This window comes from Dasypus novemcinctus, chromosome 17, assembly GCF_030445035.2.
Source record: "Dasypus novemcinctus isolate mDasNov1 chromosome 17, mDasNov1.1.hap2, whole genome shotgun sequence".
Classification (NCBI taxonomy): domain Eukaryota; kingdom Metazoa; phylum Chordata; class Mammalia; order Cingulata; family Dasypodidae; genus Dasypus; species Dasypus novemcinctus.
Window position 1 is genome coordinate 79,277,857 of NC_080689.1, and position 16,025 is coordinate 79,293,881.

General features: G+C 58.0%; 1 protein-coding gene across 2 annotated transcripts; it reads left to right on the top strand.

Moving 5' to 3' along the window:
- The first annotated feature begins 8,472 nt into the window (after positions 1 to 8,472).
- SH2D6 (SH2 domain containing 6) lies at positions 8,473 to 15,628 on the top strand. Of its 2 annotated transcripts, XM_071208948.1 has the most exons (13): positions 8,473 to 8,578; positions 8,712 to 8,737; positions 9,078 to 9,112; positions 9,499 to 9,569; positions 9,664 to 9,793; positions 10,307 to 10,371; positions 11,065 to 11,122; positions 12,491 to 12,540; positions 12,949 to 13,009; positions 13,356 to 13,449; positions 14,511 to 14,541; positions 14,640 to 15,056; positions 15,548 to 15,628. In XM_071208948.1, exons 1-12 carry the CDS (start codon positions 8,486 to 8,488, stop codon positions 14,706 to 14,708), a joined length of 783 nt encoding a protein of 260 aa, XP_071065049.1. In that variant the 5' UTR covers positions 8,473 to 8,485; the 3' UTR covers positions 14,709 to 15,056; positions 15,548 to 15,628. The 2 variants fall into 2 exon arrangements, with proteins under 2 accessions (XP_071065049.1, XP_071065048.1); XM_071208947.1 differs by lacking the exons at positions 14,511 to 14,541; positions 14,640 to 15,056; positions 15,548 to 15,628 and having other exon boundaries at positions 12,491 to 13,009; positions 13,356 to 13,394.
- The last annotated feature ends 397 nt before the right edge of the window (positions 15,629 to 16,025 follow it).

The following is a 16,025-nucleotide window of genomic DNA, read 5'->3' on the forward strand; positions in this document are numbered from 1 at the left end:
GGAAAGGAGCGTGACGAGAGCCTTTCAGAGAAGAGTGACCAAGGACGGTTCCAGAGAGGCAGGCCTTAGGCTGGCGGTGCAGCATGAGCGAGATGTGCCCACGCGGCTACAGCACATCCTCGCGGAGTGCCTGTGTGGCCGGCTGTCAGGTCTCAGGTGCCAACCACAGGCACGGCGATGCCCAGAGCTTCCAGTCCAGGGTGGGCGTCTACAGGCCCTGCCAGGCCAGGCCGAGCGTCTGCAGGCCCTGCCAGGCCAGGGTGGGCGTCTACAGGCCCTGCCAGGCCAGGGTGGGCGTCTACAGGCCCTGCCAGGCCAGGCCGGGTGTCTGCAGGCCCTGCCAGGCCAGGGTGGGCATCTACAGACCATCTAGCTCCGAAAGGAGCCTGTAGACGTCATTACAGTGGGAGCCGCCAGGCGTGTGTGGGGGCTGCCCTGCTGCGGCTCCCTCCCACCCCCCACCCCAGGAAGGGTCATCGAAGCTGAGGCCTGAAGGAAGAAGAGGCCAAGGGGCCAGAGGGCCCCAGCAGAGGAAATGGCTGAGAAGGAGCCTGCTGGCGCCTTCTAGTGTTCTAGAACACCTGGTGTTCTAAGTGTTGCACACCCTGCAGGCCTGGCGGGGTTTCCCGCCCACTGGGTGGCCTAGTAGGCTCTGTGGAGGGCGGGAGCCAGGCGGTGGACTAACAGATCAAACAAAAAGAGAGCCGAAGAAGCCGTGGGGACCTGCATACCAAGAAGCCGAGGTGGAGAGCGGAGGGCTGGGATCTGGGGCAGAGTGTGGTTTGGGAAGCCACCTGTGAAGAGGTTCCTGGCAGTCCCAGACATGATGAGAAGGATGTGGTGTGATTTTTTTAATTTTTTAAGGTAGAACACACATAGAAGAGCCTTTTTTAAAAACTGTGTTGCTCCTTCTCGACGACCCCTGGTGGTCTCACCACCGCAACCGGGGTTCAAGGCCCAGTCAGGGGAACCCCTCTTCTTCCTCTCAGCTGACCAGAATCCTCCCCCTCATTGGCATGTCCTCAAAGGCCCAAGTGAAAGGCCGAAAGTTCCTTAGGTGGACAGGCAGCAGAGGGGGCCGCCTGGGCTCTGGGCACGTGGACAGTCAGAAAGAAGGGGCCGCCCAGGCTCTGGGCACATGGACAGTCAGAAAGAAGGGGCCGCCCGGGCTCTGGGCACGTGGACAGGCGGCAGAAGGGGCCGCCCGGGCTCTGGGGACGTGGACAGTCAGAAAGAAGGGGCTGCCCGGGCTCTGGGCACATGGACAGGCGGCGGAAGGGGTCACCCAGGCTCTGGGCACATGGACAGGCGGCGGAAGGGGCCACCCAGGCTCTGGGCACATGGACAGGCAGAAAGAAGGCCGGTGTGAGGCAGTGTGCCTGTGGGGAAAGGGGAGGTGCCGGGGCTGGAGACGGAGGCAGAGCTGGAGGGCAGCAGGAAGCCTTGGGCCTCCAAGGAGCCTGGGCAGTTGGGCAAGGGTCTCCGGCAGAGCTGTGACAAATCCACTGGAGACAGGCCGGGAGCGTGGGGTGGAGGCTGGAGAAAGCCCTCCTCAGCCTTTAGCCCTCAGCCCGCACCCTTCCAGAAGCTAACGGAAGCCAGTGAGCTATACCCCCGCTCCCCAGAAGGGCAGAGAGGAACTGCACACAGCGAGGGTCTGTAACCAACCCTCTGAGGATGCCACGACAACGACCGTGCACAGGGAGGGACAGAGTGCAGAGGCTCCTCTTAGGAAGCTCGTCTGTCCCTGTGTCCTGCACCCCCTCACAGCTGTCACCAGAGTAAACCGAGTCAGTGGGCTGGGGGGCGGCCGGTGGAGGGTCCCCTGCCAGCTCATGCTCAAGATGGCCACTTCCCTCCCTCCCAAGTGCCTCCCTCAGGACGTTAATTTTTTTTTAAGATTATTTTTATTATTTATTTCTCTTCCTCCCCTTCTCCTCCCTCCCCCCACCACTCCGTTGTCTGCTATCTGTGTCCATTCGCTGTGTGTTCTGTGTCCACTTGCATTCTTGTCGGCGGCACCGGGAATCCATGTCTCTTTTTGTTGCGTCATCTTGCTGCGTCAGCTCTCCGTGTGGGCAGCGCCATTCCTGGGCAGGCTGCACTTTCTTTTGCGCTGGGCAGTTCTCCTTACTGGGCGCACTCCTTGCGCGTGGGGCTCCCTACGCGGGGTACAGCCTTGCGTGGCACGGCACTCCTTGCGCGCATCAGCGCTGTGCATGGCCAGCTCCACACGGGAGGCCCGGGGCTTGAACCGTGGACCTCCCATGTGGTAGACGGACGCCCTAACCACTGGGCCAAGTCTGCTTCCGCTCATTGTCTTTTGATTGTGTGTATGTAGCAGGAAGAATTCCATCCGCGAAGACCCCCTTTACTTCCCCAGGCGTCGCCGCCCACAGCTTGGCAGCCCCGCCTCCGGGGGCCGTTTCCACTGGGAGGCCTGGGAGCCCCCCGCTTCCTGCTTTGCTCACCCTGCAGAGGCGCCCCCGGATTCATGGCTCTTCTCTTTTGGGGACCCCTCCCGCACCACCCACTGGCAGTGAGAGCCTGTGCCTTCTGGACCCCCCCTCTGTGTTCTCGCCTAGTAGGTCTGTTCGCCCCGCCCTGGCAGGATGCCTTATTCACATCCCCAGGACGGAAGAGGAAGGCTGCCCCGGGGGCGTGCCGTCCCCTCCTCCTCGAGGTCCGTGGCCCGCGGGTCAGGGCTGTGCGTGACCCTGAAAGCATCTGGGAGTCGCGTCCTTCCTGTTTTAGGGAACCGCGTTTCTCAGCCTGGACTGAGGACAGGGTTCATCTGGAAGGCTTGTTCTCAATAATAGCGACCTCCAGGGGTCCCCCGGGAGCACCCCGGCCCTGATTGCTCAGGGGGGCCTGGAAAGCGAGGATTTCAGGGACACCAAGGGCCGCAGCGCGTCTCCTGATCGTGCCTAGGAAGGAAACCCTCCTCCGGAGAAAGCTGTTTGTTCCCTAGGCGTGGACTCACACTACCCCGAGCCCGTTCTCGCCGGAGATGGGTAGCTGAGATCGGAAAACCGTGGAGGATCGTTTTGTGGTTCTGGAAGGGACCCCAAAACAGGCATGCCGAGGCTGCCAGACAATGCCGCCATGGGCCCAGAAACCTTCCAGCTGTTCGTTTCCGGCATTCTCACTTCTAGGAATTCATCCCGAAGGAATACCCGAGGTCACGCACAAAGCAATCCTGTGCCAAAGACAGAGGGCAGGCGCCCAGATCTGCTGCGCCGCGGAGCCCAGCAGGGCAGGGCGGGCTGGGAGCAGGCAGCAGCTCAGGCCTGCCCCTTCCCCCGGGGCTGTCCCCAGGCGGGCCAGGGCCCTCCCGGGTGACACGGACTCTGCCCTCCGCCCGGGGCCCGTCGCCCTCTCCAGGGCCCTGGCATTTGCCTATGCAAAGCCCAGAATAGAGGCCGAGGGGAGGGCGGTGTGGGCAGGGAAACTGCTTCGGCTGGGGCTGGCAGTGGGGTGCTGAGCCGACCAGAGCTCGTCGGAGGCCCCCTTGGGTGAGGGGGGAAGCCCCCTACCTTACGGTCCAGATGCAGAAGGAAGAAAGGTCTGTCAGCTTTCAGGGTCCCTGCAGCAGAGGACCAGGTGGGGTCCTGGCCCCCGCCTCAGGCCTGCATCCCCTCTTGGCTCCTCTTTCCGCAGTTTTTCCTGCTGTACCTGTGAAGCACAATTGCCTTTAGCACAGAATTTTTCTTCACATTTTCTTTGTATAAAATTTGTATTAAATATCTTTTTTTCGGGAAATGGACTTTGGCCCAGTGGTTAGGGCGTCCGTCTACCACACAGGAGGTCCGCGGTTCAAACCCCGGGCCTCCTTGACCCGTGTGGAGCTGGCCCATGCGCAGTGCTGATGCGCTCAAGGAGTGCCCTGCCACGCAGGGGTGTCCCCCGCGTAGGGGAGCCCCATGCGCAAGGAGTGCACCCCGTAAGGAGAGCCGCCCAGCGCGAGAGAAAGTGCAGCCTGCTGAGGAATGGCGCCACCCACACTTCCCGTGCTGCTGACGACAACAGAAGCAGACAAAGAAACAAGACGCAGCAAAAAGACACAGAAAACAGACAACCGGGGGAGGGGAGGGGAATTAAATAAATAAAAATTTAAAAAAAAAAATCTTTTTTTCATGGTGTTTCTTTGCGACTGATGCAGTAAACTCACATACGATGCTCTTTTGGAGGCGCCCCCGCCCCCAGTTTTTTTCATTTTTTTTATGAAACTGTTTTGGAACAAAAAAACAACAACAAAACAGGGGTGAGTGTGGGTAGCTGCATTTCCCACATGTGGGGAAATTGCAGGGTCAGCACATCCGGAGTACAGTGAAGAAATACTCATTTAAGGTGTGCCTGTTTTGTTTCCCGACAGCATCACCAGCTCCTGGAAAAGGGCCTGCCGTATAGCAGATATGCAGTAAATATCTACTGAATGAATCAATGCACCTATCAAAAAAGGATGCCGCCCAGCTCAATATGAACGCTTATTTCTCGGCCCTCCACTAACCTTCATCTCCTGGGCACTGATGATGCCATGCGCCGGGTGGGAAGGGTGTAGGAAGAGTGTCTGCAGGGCAGCCTCCTGTTTTTCATTGTGTCTGCCCGCCAGCGCAGGATTTCCTGTGAGTGGGCAGGGCGCTGTGGTGCAGTGCGGTGGGCAGCATGCCTGGCTGACCCTGAGGACGAGGTGTGAGCTGCCAGCCAAGGCCTTAAGGAAGGCTGTGGTCTAGGGCCCAGCTTCGCTGACCTGGATTTGGGAGGGGAGGCTCTTCCTCCTGGGGGCCAAAGGGCTGGAAATGGGGGCAGGCTGGTGGGAAAAGGGCAGCTCAGGAAGCTTCAGGAATCAGTTGCTCCCCCAAACAACTCTTGAACTGGCAGGAACTATCTGAATCGACGAGTGGAACACTGCGGTATCCAGGAAAGAGCTGAGGGAAGGTGGTACCTAACAATGAACTTCACCCCCCATGCCGCGGCTTCCATCTCCCATTCCCCAGCGGTGTGGCAGGCAGCAGTGGGGACTGCAGCCCCAGCTCCTGGCGCAGCTTGATGGTGCCAGCGTACACTGTAAAGACCTTGTCCTCCAAAACCCAGGGGTATGGGGTCTGATCATTGATCACCACTTTTGTTTTTGTTTGTTTTTTTAAAGATTTATTTTTAATGTATTTCTCTTCCCCTCCCCGCCCCCGTTGTCTGCTCTCGTGTCCATTTGCTGCGTGTTCTTCTGTGTCTGCTTGAATTCTTTTTTTTTTAAAGATTTATTTTATTTCTCTCTCCTTCCCCCCCTCCCAGGTGTCTGCTTTCCGTGTCCACTTGCTGTGTGGACTTCTGTGACCGGTTCTATCCTTATTAGCAGCACCAGGAGTCTGTGTTTCTTTTTGTTGCATCATCTTGCTGTGTCAGCTCTCCGTGTGTGCGGCGCCATTCCTGGGCAGGCTGCACTTTCTTTCGCGCTGGGCTGATCTCCTTATGGGGCGCACTCCTTGCGCGTGGTGCTCCCCTACGCGGGGGACACCCCTACGTGGCACGACACTCCTTGTGCACATCAGCACTGCACATGGGCCAGCTCCACAGGGGTCAGGGAGGCCCGGGGTTTGAACCATGGACCTCCTATGTGGTAGGCAGACGCCCTATCCACTGGGCCAAGTCCGCTTCCCTGCTTCCATTCTTGTCAGCGGCACCAGGAATCTGTGTCTCTTTTTGTTGCGTCATCTTGCTGCATCAGCTCTCTGTGTGTACGGAGCCCCTCTTGGGCAGGCTGCGCTTTTTTCGCGTGGGGCAGCTCTCCTTGCAGGGTGCACTCCTTGCATGTGGGGCTTCCCTATGCAGGGGACACCCCTGCGTGGCATGACACTCTTTATGCATGCATCAGCACTGCACGGGGACTATCTCACCACAGGAGGCCCTGGGTATAGAACCCTGGACCTCCCATATGGTAGGTGGATGCTCTATCAGTTGAGCCAAATCCACTTCCCTGATGGCTGCTTTTAATCAGCTTCTTTACATCACTGGGGGCCAGCTCAAGGTTGGCCATTTTTCCAATCCCTATTAGGAAAAAGTGGCAGAGGAGACTAAAGAGGAAGTACCTATTTTTTCTCTCTTCCCTTTCCATTCCATTTGGGAACAAAGATAATTTGGAAAAATCACAAGTCGATGGTTCCAGCCCTCTAAAACAATAAATCCTCCAGTAATCCCAGAGGAATAGGAGAACTAGATTTCTAAAGTTAGAACAAGATAGTACTCAATGCATCCAATTCTCAGCAAAAAAGTTACAAAACACACAAAGAGATAGGAAAGTATGACCCATTCACAGGAAAAAGAGAATTTTCCAGAAACCACCCCTGAGGAAGTTCATACATTGGAACTATTATTCAGACTTTACATCAGTTGTCTTAAATATGCCAACAAGGTATAGGAATCCATATACAGAGAACAAAAGGAAACTATAAAAACATTGTTTGAACAAAATGAAGAGACAGAAATCATAAAAAAGAACCAAACAGAAACTTTGGAGCTACAAAGTATAGTAATTGCAATTAAAAATCATTAGAAGAATTCAACAGCAGATTTGAACAGACAGAAGAATCATAGAACTTGAAGACAACTGAAATTATTTAGTGTGAACAGCAGACAGAAAAAATAATGGTGAAAAATGAATGAGCCTGAGGAGACCTGTGGGACACCGAGAAGTGTAAACATGTATTCATGATATGTCCTGAGGAAAAGTGAGAGAGAAAGGGGCATGAAAAGCATTTAAAGGGGAAGCGGACTTGGCCCAATGGATAGGGTGTCTGTCTACCACATGGGAGGTCCATCTACCACATGGGAGGTCCTTGACCCGTGTGGAGCTGGCCCATGAGCAGTGCTGATGTGCGCAAGGAGTGCTGTGCCACACAGGGGTGTCCCCCGCGTAGGGGAGCCTCACGCACCAGGAGTGTGCCCCGTAAGGAGAGCCGCCCAGCGCGAAAGAAAGTGCAGCCTGCCCAGGAATGGCGCCGCCCACATGGAGAACTGATGCAGCAAGATGACACAGCAAAAAGAAACACAGATTCCGGTACTGCTGATAAGGATAGAAGTGGTCACAGAAGAACACACAGCGAATGGACACAGAGAGTAGACAACTGGGGGTGGGGGTGGGGGCAGGGGTGCCGGGGAGAGAAATAAATATTTTTTTTAAAAAAAGCATTTAAAGAAACAATGGCCAACAAGCTCCCAAATCTGATGAAGAACATGTACACATTCAGGACACTTAACAAACTCCATGCAGGATAGACTATAAGGGAGCCACACCAAGAAACATGACAGTGAAATCCAAATACAAAGAAAGGATTTTGAAAGCAGCCAGAGAGAAGAAATTTGTCACATACAAAGGATGTCCAATAAGATAACAGATTTCTCATCAGAAACCATGGAGGCCAGAAGACTTTATTTAAAGTTTTTAAAGAAAAATAGTATCAACCAAGAATTCTATCTATATCCAGCAAAATTATCCTTCAAAACTGAAAGAGAAAAAACTTTATTTATCTGTTTATTCCCTTTCCCCTTCCCCCTCCCCCTCCCCCTCCCCTGCTGTTTTTGCTGTCTGTATCCATTCGCTGCATGATCTTCTGTATTTATTTCTCTTTTGGTCTTCTCTTCTTGTTTTTTCTCCTCTAGGATTCACTGGGATTTGATCCTGGGGACATCTGATGTGGAGAAAGGTTCCCTGTTAGCTGCACCACCTCAGTTCCTGGTCTCTGCTGCGCTTCACCTTAACTCTCCCCTTTGTCTCCCTTTTGTTGCATCATCATCTTGCTGCGTGACTCACTGGCGCAGGCACTGGCTCACTGCATAGGCACTCGGCTTGCTGCACGGGCATTCAGCGCGCCACGCAGGCACTGGCTCACCATGCAGGCACGCTTTCTTTTCTTCTTTTTTCATCAGGAGGCCCCAGAGATTGAACCCAGGTCTTCCCATATGGAAGGCAGAAGCCCTATCGTTTGAGCCACATCCACTTCCCTGAAGGAGAAATTAAGACACAGATAAACAAAAGCAAAAAAAATTCGTTACCAGAAAACCTGTTATACCAGAGATGCTAAAGGGAGTCCTTCAGACTGAAATAAAAGGACACTAGACAGTAACCTGAAGCCATAAAAAGAAATGAAGAACATTGGTAAAGGAACTATATAGGTAAATATAAAATCCTCTATTGTCATGCTTTTTGTGGTTTGTAACTGCTTTTTTTTCAAATATGTAAAAAATATTTAAATTCTATGGCAATGGGCATTCAGCATATAAAGATGTAATCCATGACAGTAACATAAAAGCGGAGGCATGGAGATCACAGTATACTCAATGTCCTTAATGTCAAAGAATTTTCCGCTTAAATCGTTAAAATGTTTTTCATGCTATGTGCACTTTACCACAGTTAAAAAGACGTACATAATTTTTTAAACGGCTACATGGGGCGTGGGCTGGAGGGAGTGTCCTGGAGCCAGGGAGAGAGATGCAAATGCCGGGAACAATTGGACACCTGTCCCCGGCTACTAGTAGCAGAGCCTCCTGTCCGGGGAGGCACAGCTTCTTCACCTCTGCCATGGTGAGACTTGGTTCTGGCACAGTCCCCGTGCCCAAACCTGCCCTCTCCCGGGGGCCCGGGACCCCAGGGCAGGGAGCGGCATAGCCCAGCTGCCCTGACCTTCTCCTTTACTCCCCTCCTCGGCATATACCAGGACCAGAACCGCGGGAGCAAGCCCCGGTGAGTACGCGGACCCCTCGCCCCCCACCTGGCTCCTCTCTGACCTCCACCCGCCTCCTTCCCCTTTCTCGGGGTGCCACCAAACTCGGGGCTGTGCTGGCTCTGCCCGGGCCCTCCACGTGGGGGGTGAGCAGTCTCCTGACACCACGTGCAGGTCCTCCACGCTGGGCTTCCCTGGGGCACCAACCCAGGGGCAAGTTCTGCCCCTGACTCTTCCTCCCAGGGCTGCTGGGTCCCACAGCTCCAGGGGGGCCCCCACTCCTGGGGCCACACGTGAATGTCCTGGGGTTGTGCATACTCAAGGGATCCTTGGACAGTGTTGACTGGAGTCTCATTGCAGGTTGGGGCCACCCCTCCCACCCCCCAGATGCATGGGTGAGTGATGCAGTGGCCAAGAGGTGCCCAGCAGATTGGGGTCCCCTACCAACCGGGCCTCCCCTGAGTGGGTGAACAGACCCATCATCCTTCAGCACTGCCAAGGCACTGGGCCCCCCTCCCACCTGCCTTGTTCAGAACGAGGGGTACACAGGGTGGGGAGGGGACTGGCATCGGTGGGACCGACCCCCTTAATTCCAAAACGCCCCCTTATTTCCAAAATGCCTTCGTCACTGGCCCTGCTGCGGTGTTGGAAATGCCCGCCACGTGTGGCTCCTTGGAGCCCGCTGAGAAATTGCAGATGGTTTATTATATCGGCGACAAAGCATGATGCCCCGGGGGGTGGGTGCGGGTGGAAGGGGTCGAGTCCGGTCTGTCCCGCTCAGACTGCCCAGCTTGGAGAGAGGATGACCCCAGCCCAGCTCCTCTGCCTGCCTTGGGGACCTGGAGACCAGGGGTAAGTCCAGCTGCCCCCCTCTGCCGCCCCCCTCCGCCGCCGCCTGGGGCCACCTCCGTCCGTCCCTTCCCGGGCTCTGCATGTCTTCTCCAAGGCTCTGGAGGAGGAGGAGGAGGAAGAGGAGGAGGAGGAGGACGCCTACGAGCTGCCGCCCTGTGAGGCTCTGCCCCTCCATCTAGCCCCTGCCCATCTCCCTGGCGAAGAGGACGACGACTTGTACTGGGGTGAGCGGGGCGAGCGCCGGGACAAAGGAGGCAGGGAGGTGTGGGCGGGAGGGCGCCCACAGCAGGAGAGGGGGCCAACCCGGCCTCCTGCCCTTTTCTCTGTGCTGGGCTGGTGGGGGGAGGCCCCGGGGGGCGGCGCTGAGACATGGAGGATGGGAGAAAGGAGAAGGTGGGAAAGCTGCCGGGCCCTGGCCGCCTGGGCTGTCCCCTCCCTGAGATCCCAGCACCTCGTGGATCCGGGGCCAGGGCTGGGTGGCAGCAGGAGAGCTGGCTGGCCCCGGCCCCCCACCCCCACGGCCCCTCGGGCTCGGCCTGGTGTGGGGGGGGGCTGGGAAGCGGGCCTCCTCCGGTTGCCATGGAAACAGGGCCGTCTGGAAGCCCAGGAGCCCAGGGGCTCCGGCAGGGAAGCAGAGAGGAGGAAATGGGGGGGGGGCCGGGGGAGCAGGAGGCCCATGGGAAGCGCCAGGGAAGGACCCCCCCCACCCCAGTCCCCAACGCGTGGCTCTTTTCCAGGTTGCTCTGGCCCCCTGGGCCCGACCCAGGCCCCCCCACCGCCACCCCTGCCTCAGCCAGCCCTGGTGAGACAGCTCCCCCTTGTCCCTCCTGCCCCACCCACCCCACCCCACCCCACCCCACGGGACCGTTTTTCCCTGTAACTCTTACACGCGCCTCATTTGCAAGATCACCCCACATTTGCATTCAGGAGGCCCCCAGGCCCGTAGGAAAAGCCGGCTGCGCCGGAAGCCAGGGCGGGGGGCAGGGCAGGAGCCCCGTGTCCTCCTGGCCCTGGGAGATGCCCTCTGTCCTCCCTTCTCCGGCCACCTGAATGCCCCCTCCCCTGTCAGCATCAGCCAAGAACCCGACCTTCTTGCCTAAGGGGACAGGCTCAGCTGCCCCTCCCCAGGCCCGGGGGCTGAGGACCCCTCCCCGCCTAGGGAAAGAGAAATCCCTCCCTCTGCGGATTGCCACCCCCGTCCCGCTCCCCCCCATCCTGCTCGTGGGGTTTGAAAGCAACCACTTTTCTTTCCTCATGTATTTTATTGGAATAAAATAAAAACACAGACTCCCCACAAAGGGCCACAGAATGGAGGCGAACGGGAGTACCCCCTTTTGGTACCTCTCTCCATGTGTTTTTGGGTGGTAGTTTGTTTTTGTTTTTTAAGCTGCCCAGATATTCCCAATTCCCATCCCACCCCATCCTTACCCTTCCCAGGCCTCAGTTTCCCTCCCTTGCCCCAGTCTCTGCTCATTGGGTCCCCCTGTGCCCACAGCTGACGGCAGCCCTGAGCCCGCAGGAGGTGGTGAAGCAGGGACCCTGGGGGAGGCAAGGTAATGGGGGTGTCCTATCTCTTTCTGTGGGTTTCTCCCCCTCCCCCCGCTGGGCCGAGAGCCGAGCGCCCCTTCCATGGCTTTCTACTGGCTTGGCCTGGCCACCGCATGCCCCCAGCTGCGCCTTGTTTCCACCTGCCCCTCCTCTAAGGTGGGAGGTTCAGGTGAGGTGAGGCGGGGCGCCCGAGGCCCCGAGCTGTGCCTTGTTTTCACCTGCCCCTCTGCTCCAAGGTGGGTGGTTCAGGTGAGGTGAGATGGGGCGCCCAAGGCGCAGAGAGATGAAGGCGTAGCCTGCAATGGCCCCGACGCAGAGTCCCTGACTCCCAGGCCTTGTTCCACACCTGCTGTGGTCTCTGGACCAGGTGAGGGGCCTACCTGGAGGGTCCTGACTATTGGGGCACCTCAGGGGACCCCTGGGGTGACAAGGCTCCGATTCCATCCAGGCCACCGGCCAGAGGCTTTCCCCCATGATGAGTGCCCCCCTGCCTGTGATCCCCCTGAACCCTGGGTCCTCAGAAAAGGGAGGGACCTCTGCCAGCACGACTTGGTCCAAAAGAGCCCGGAGGGGCAGCCTCCCCCGGCTCGAGGTCAAACAGCCCACCCTAGGCGCATTCACAGTGGTGGATGACCGCTCATGACCTTGGGGGCGGCTTCGATTTTTTAACAGCCCGGAAGTTGTTGGCGCCAAGCCTGGCAAATCATTCGGGAGGTCAGGCCCGGCAGCAGCATTCTGGGTTTTGAGGGGATGAGGCGGGCTTTCTGGGGGGGAGGCGGTGCCGAGGCTGGCCCTGAGGTGCCTTCCGCGTAAGTTCCGAGGATATGCCGCTGGGTTTCTAGTACAGGGCTGCTGAGGCGCACAGGGATTTAAGGACACCCCGTAGAGCAGGCACGCCAGGAAAAGCAGGGAAAGGGAAAGTCTGTGCTCGAGGGAGAGGGAGGGCTGGGGCGCGCCCTTCTCAAGGCTGGCCTTGCTTCCTCGCCCTTGCCCACGCTGGGGCGGGACCCCAGCTCTCCGCGGTCCTGATTGGCTGCCCCTCTGCCTTCCCATTGGTTTACACCACGGGCCACTCAGGTTGCACCTGCCGGCTTTCAGGGAACCAATCAGGGCTTTCTGCTTGGAGTTACCGAGGCTCCTTTTGAGCCTGGGAGTTAGGGACCTCGTGATATCCGTCCCCGCTGCGGCTTTGAGCAGGGGTCTCCCTTCAGGGGGGTTGCAGGCGGGTCTCAGCTCTGCCCTGTTCTGACCCGCTGCCTCCCTCGCTGCCCCTGCTCACCTCCTCAGCCTCGCCGCCCCTCCAGCCCAAGCTCCCTTTTATCCCTTTTGCACGGCCCCGCCGTGACCCGTGGGCCTCTCCTCTCCCTTTGCAGAGCTGTGCGCCCGGGCCAGAGGGGTGAACGACCATCTCTCCCCGCTTCAGGTGCTAGGGTGTCTGGTTTGGAAATTGGCAGGGGAGGCGTGGGAGTGCCTGGGCGGATCAGGAAATACCCCAAAACCAAGGAAGCAGGCCCAGGGCAGAGTCCACCGCCCTCTGCCACAGGCACTGGCAGGGTGCCAGCCGGCTGTCCTCGCCAGGACGCTGCACAGGACCACCGGGGAGAGAGCTGGGCGCCTCTGGAGGGGGGGGGGGCGGTGCTCGTGGGTGCCCCCGCCCAGGCCAAGGAGCAATTTTAATCATTCCTGCTGGCTCCCAGAAAAGAGTCCGCCTCGTGAGCAAGGAGTGGGGTGGCCAGAGTCCCCAACCCCAGGGAATGGTTCTGCCCCCCCCTCCTGCTCACTGTTGAGGCAGAGGCCCCCTTGTCCTACCACGCATCCCCACCTACCTTAGGTATCAGGCCCTCCAAAGGAACCTGATGAGAACATCTACCTGGAGTGTGAGCCCTGCCCAGGTGAGCCCCTCCCTCCGCCCGGCCCCCCCAGTGCCCTCTGCACGGCACACTCTCCTGGCCCCATTTCCTTTCTCACCTCCTCTCTCCACCCCACTCCCCCCAACATTCACTTGTGCATTCACATGCCCACCCGACACCCCCACCTTCCACTTGCGTCTGGGGTCACCCACACTGTGTCTCCCTTAAGAGCCTGGGCTGTGTGGAGCTCCCTGGCTGCTGTGGCCAGGGAGTATCACCCCCAGTTGGAAGGACACCCCCCAAAAGTCCAGGCTGCAGGGAACGGCAGGGCCTGCAGCTGTCCGTAGCTCCTCCCTGGCTGACTTGGATCTCTTTGCCTGGTTCCCAGCCCGTCCTGCTGTGGTCCCAGCCCTGGCTCAGCCCCTGAGCTCCCACGCCGTCACGCCCCCTGTTCCTATGCCCAGGACATTGGCGTTACACAGGTGAGGATGGCACTGAGGAGCAAAAGTGGCTTCTTTTCTCCGGATGCGTCTTTAAAGACCAATTGCTGAGACACCAGGGTTTCAAAAAGAGAGTTGATTTGTTTGCACAAGCAAAGGAGGTCAGTGACCTTGTGGCCCCCAAAACTGCCTCCTGGATCTTCAGAAATTCCGATATTCTTTAATAACTGGATACTCTTGAGTAATCTGGCAGGGTCCTTCATTGATAAATGAAGGGGCTGAATGGGACTGGGTGGATACCAAACAAAGATGAGTCACAGAGTTACAGTCATCATTAGCAATTGGCATCTGGGGGAGGGGGGTACCAAATAAGTGTCAGTTAAAGATTTTTCATATGGATATCAGCGGAAGGTGGAGTGGGTACTCTTTCAATAGAAAAGTTCATATACAAAGGTAAGATCCTTCTGGAATAATCTTCACAATGGCAGGTGTTTAGATGAAAGTGGCCATATACAAAGGGTGAGGTCCGCTCTAGCCAGTTTCAGATAGCAAAACCTTGGGCTATTTTAGAATTTATTGGAAGTGAAAAGGCACCTATATAATGATTTAGTAATCATAATTATCTGTTCTTTTTTTTTTCAATTTTATTGATACGTATTAATAAAACATACAGTTCATCCACAGGAAACAATGGTAGCTGGTATAATCACATAGTTGTGCATTCATCACTTCAATCGTTAATAGAGCATTTTCATTATTTCCATAATAATTATAATAACAAACAAGAATATTCTTCACCTCTCAATCTCTCTGTTTTCCCTGCTGTACAGAGCTGCTATTTCTGGCTATTCTTGCACAATTGTTTATTTATTTATTAAGCTGTTTTACTGAGATGCATTCACATAGTGTACAATTATTTGTTCATTCGCAGCCCTTGGCTACAAGGGCCCCGCACAGAGCGAGGACAGGCAGACTCGCTCAGCTTCTCTAGCCCCTTCCGCTGTCCCGGGGGAGCTGGCAGTGGGCGGCGCCGGGTTCCCTGGGCTCTTTCTCTTGAAGGAAGTAGAGACCTTGAGGTCTGTTCCCCGATTTGCTCCCCACAGGCCCCCCACAGCACTCCAGGAAGCTCAGAACGTAAGAGGCTGGTGGTCAGTGGACTGGGTGGGTGGCTCGGCGGGGAACCTCAGGCCCAGTGGCCTGGCACCCTCTGACCAGACCACCTCTGTCCCCAGGGAGCAGTGGACGCCGCCTCTAAAGGGGAGTGCAGCACCTTCAGCCGGACCCCAGCCGCGGCCCTGTAGCCACGGAGCCCCTTCCCGCCCCTCGGGCCCCACTTAGCTGACGGAGGGACTCTGGCTGGCATCAGGCCAGAGCTGACCCCCTGGGCCTTCTCCAGGGTCCCCAGCAAAGCAGAAACCTCCCAGTTGCTTCTCATCCGGCCATCACACGAGACCTAGTGGGGCCCCACCGGGTGCCACCGGGCCCCAGGCCTGGCAAGGAAGGGGGAACCCTGGCTTCCGGCCCATACCCCTCCCCAACCCCTTGGCCTAACCCCCTCCTGGCTCCAGCTCTATGGTCTGCTTCTTCCAGCAGGAACGAGACCCTCTCTTGCCTCTGGGGCCCCCACAGGGAGTGCCTCAGCTGCTGAGGTGAGGAGGGGCCAGGAGAGGGCTGGGGACGGAGACCTGGGGGAGGCCTGAGAGCCCTCCCCCAGAGCCCCCCCTCTGCCTGCGGCCCCACCAGGCCGGGGAGGCGTCGGGCGCCCATGCGTGGGGCGGTGCTGGGCCCGAGACGTCCACGCCTGCCTGTCCCCGCTCTTGGGGACTCACAACCCAGGGGAAGAAGGCAGACCCCAACACGCGTGACCGCAGTCCAGGGCCCTGGCCACGTCTCCAAGTGGCTGTGTGTGTCTGGGCAGGACGGCGGCCTGCGGGGTCAGCCGTGGTTCTCGGACAAGTACGACCGCCACGCCGTTGAGCTCACCCTGCTCCGCTCCCAAAAGGTGGGAGGTCGCAGCTCCCCGGGGGCTTTCTCGGAGCTGAGCGGGCAGGAGGGAAAGGGGGCCCTGGCCGCCGTGAGCCACGGGCTTCCAGTGGCCCGGGGGGAGGACGGGGGCTGATGGGCGGGTCTCCTCTGGCAGGACGGGGCCTTCACCGTGCGCCCCAGCTCCGCGCCTCAGGGCCCCCAGCCCTTCACCCTGGCTGTGCTTCTCCACGGCCGCGTCTTCAACGTCCCCATCCGGCGGCCGGACGGCGGGCAGCGCTATGCCCTGGGACGTGAGGGCAAGAACCAAGAGGAGGTGGGTGCAGGCGGATGCGGGGGGGGGGTGTGTGCAGCAGAGCCCTGAGCTCGGTCAAGAGCATCTGCCCCCGGGAGCACCCACGTGTGGTATTTTCCCGGGGTGGGTGGAAATTACAGAGGCTGGAGCCCTGAACTTCCCCAGAGCCGGGCACTTTGGGAAAAGCTGCTCCCTGTTCCGGGGGGGACCCCCAGCCTCTTGCCAGGGTTCACTGTGCCCAAGGTCAAGGTGGGGGCATTTGTCCTAGTAAGGAACTCAGCTGTGGGGAGGGGAGGCCCCTGTCTAACCCCCAAGAACTCAGCTTTGAGGGGCACAAACT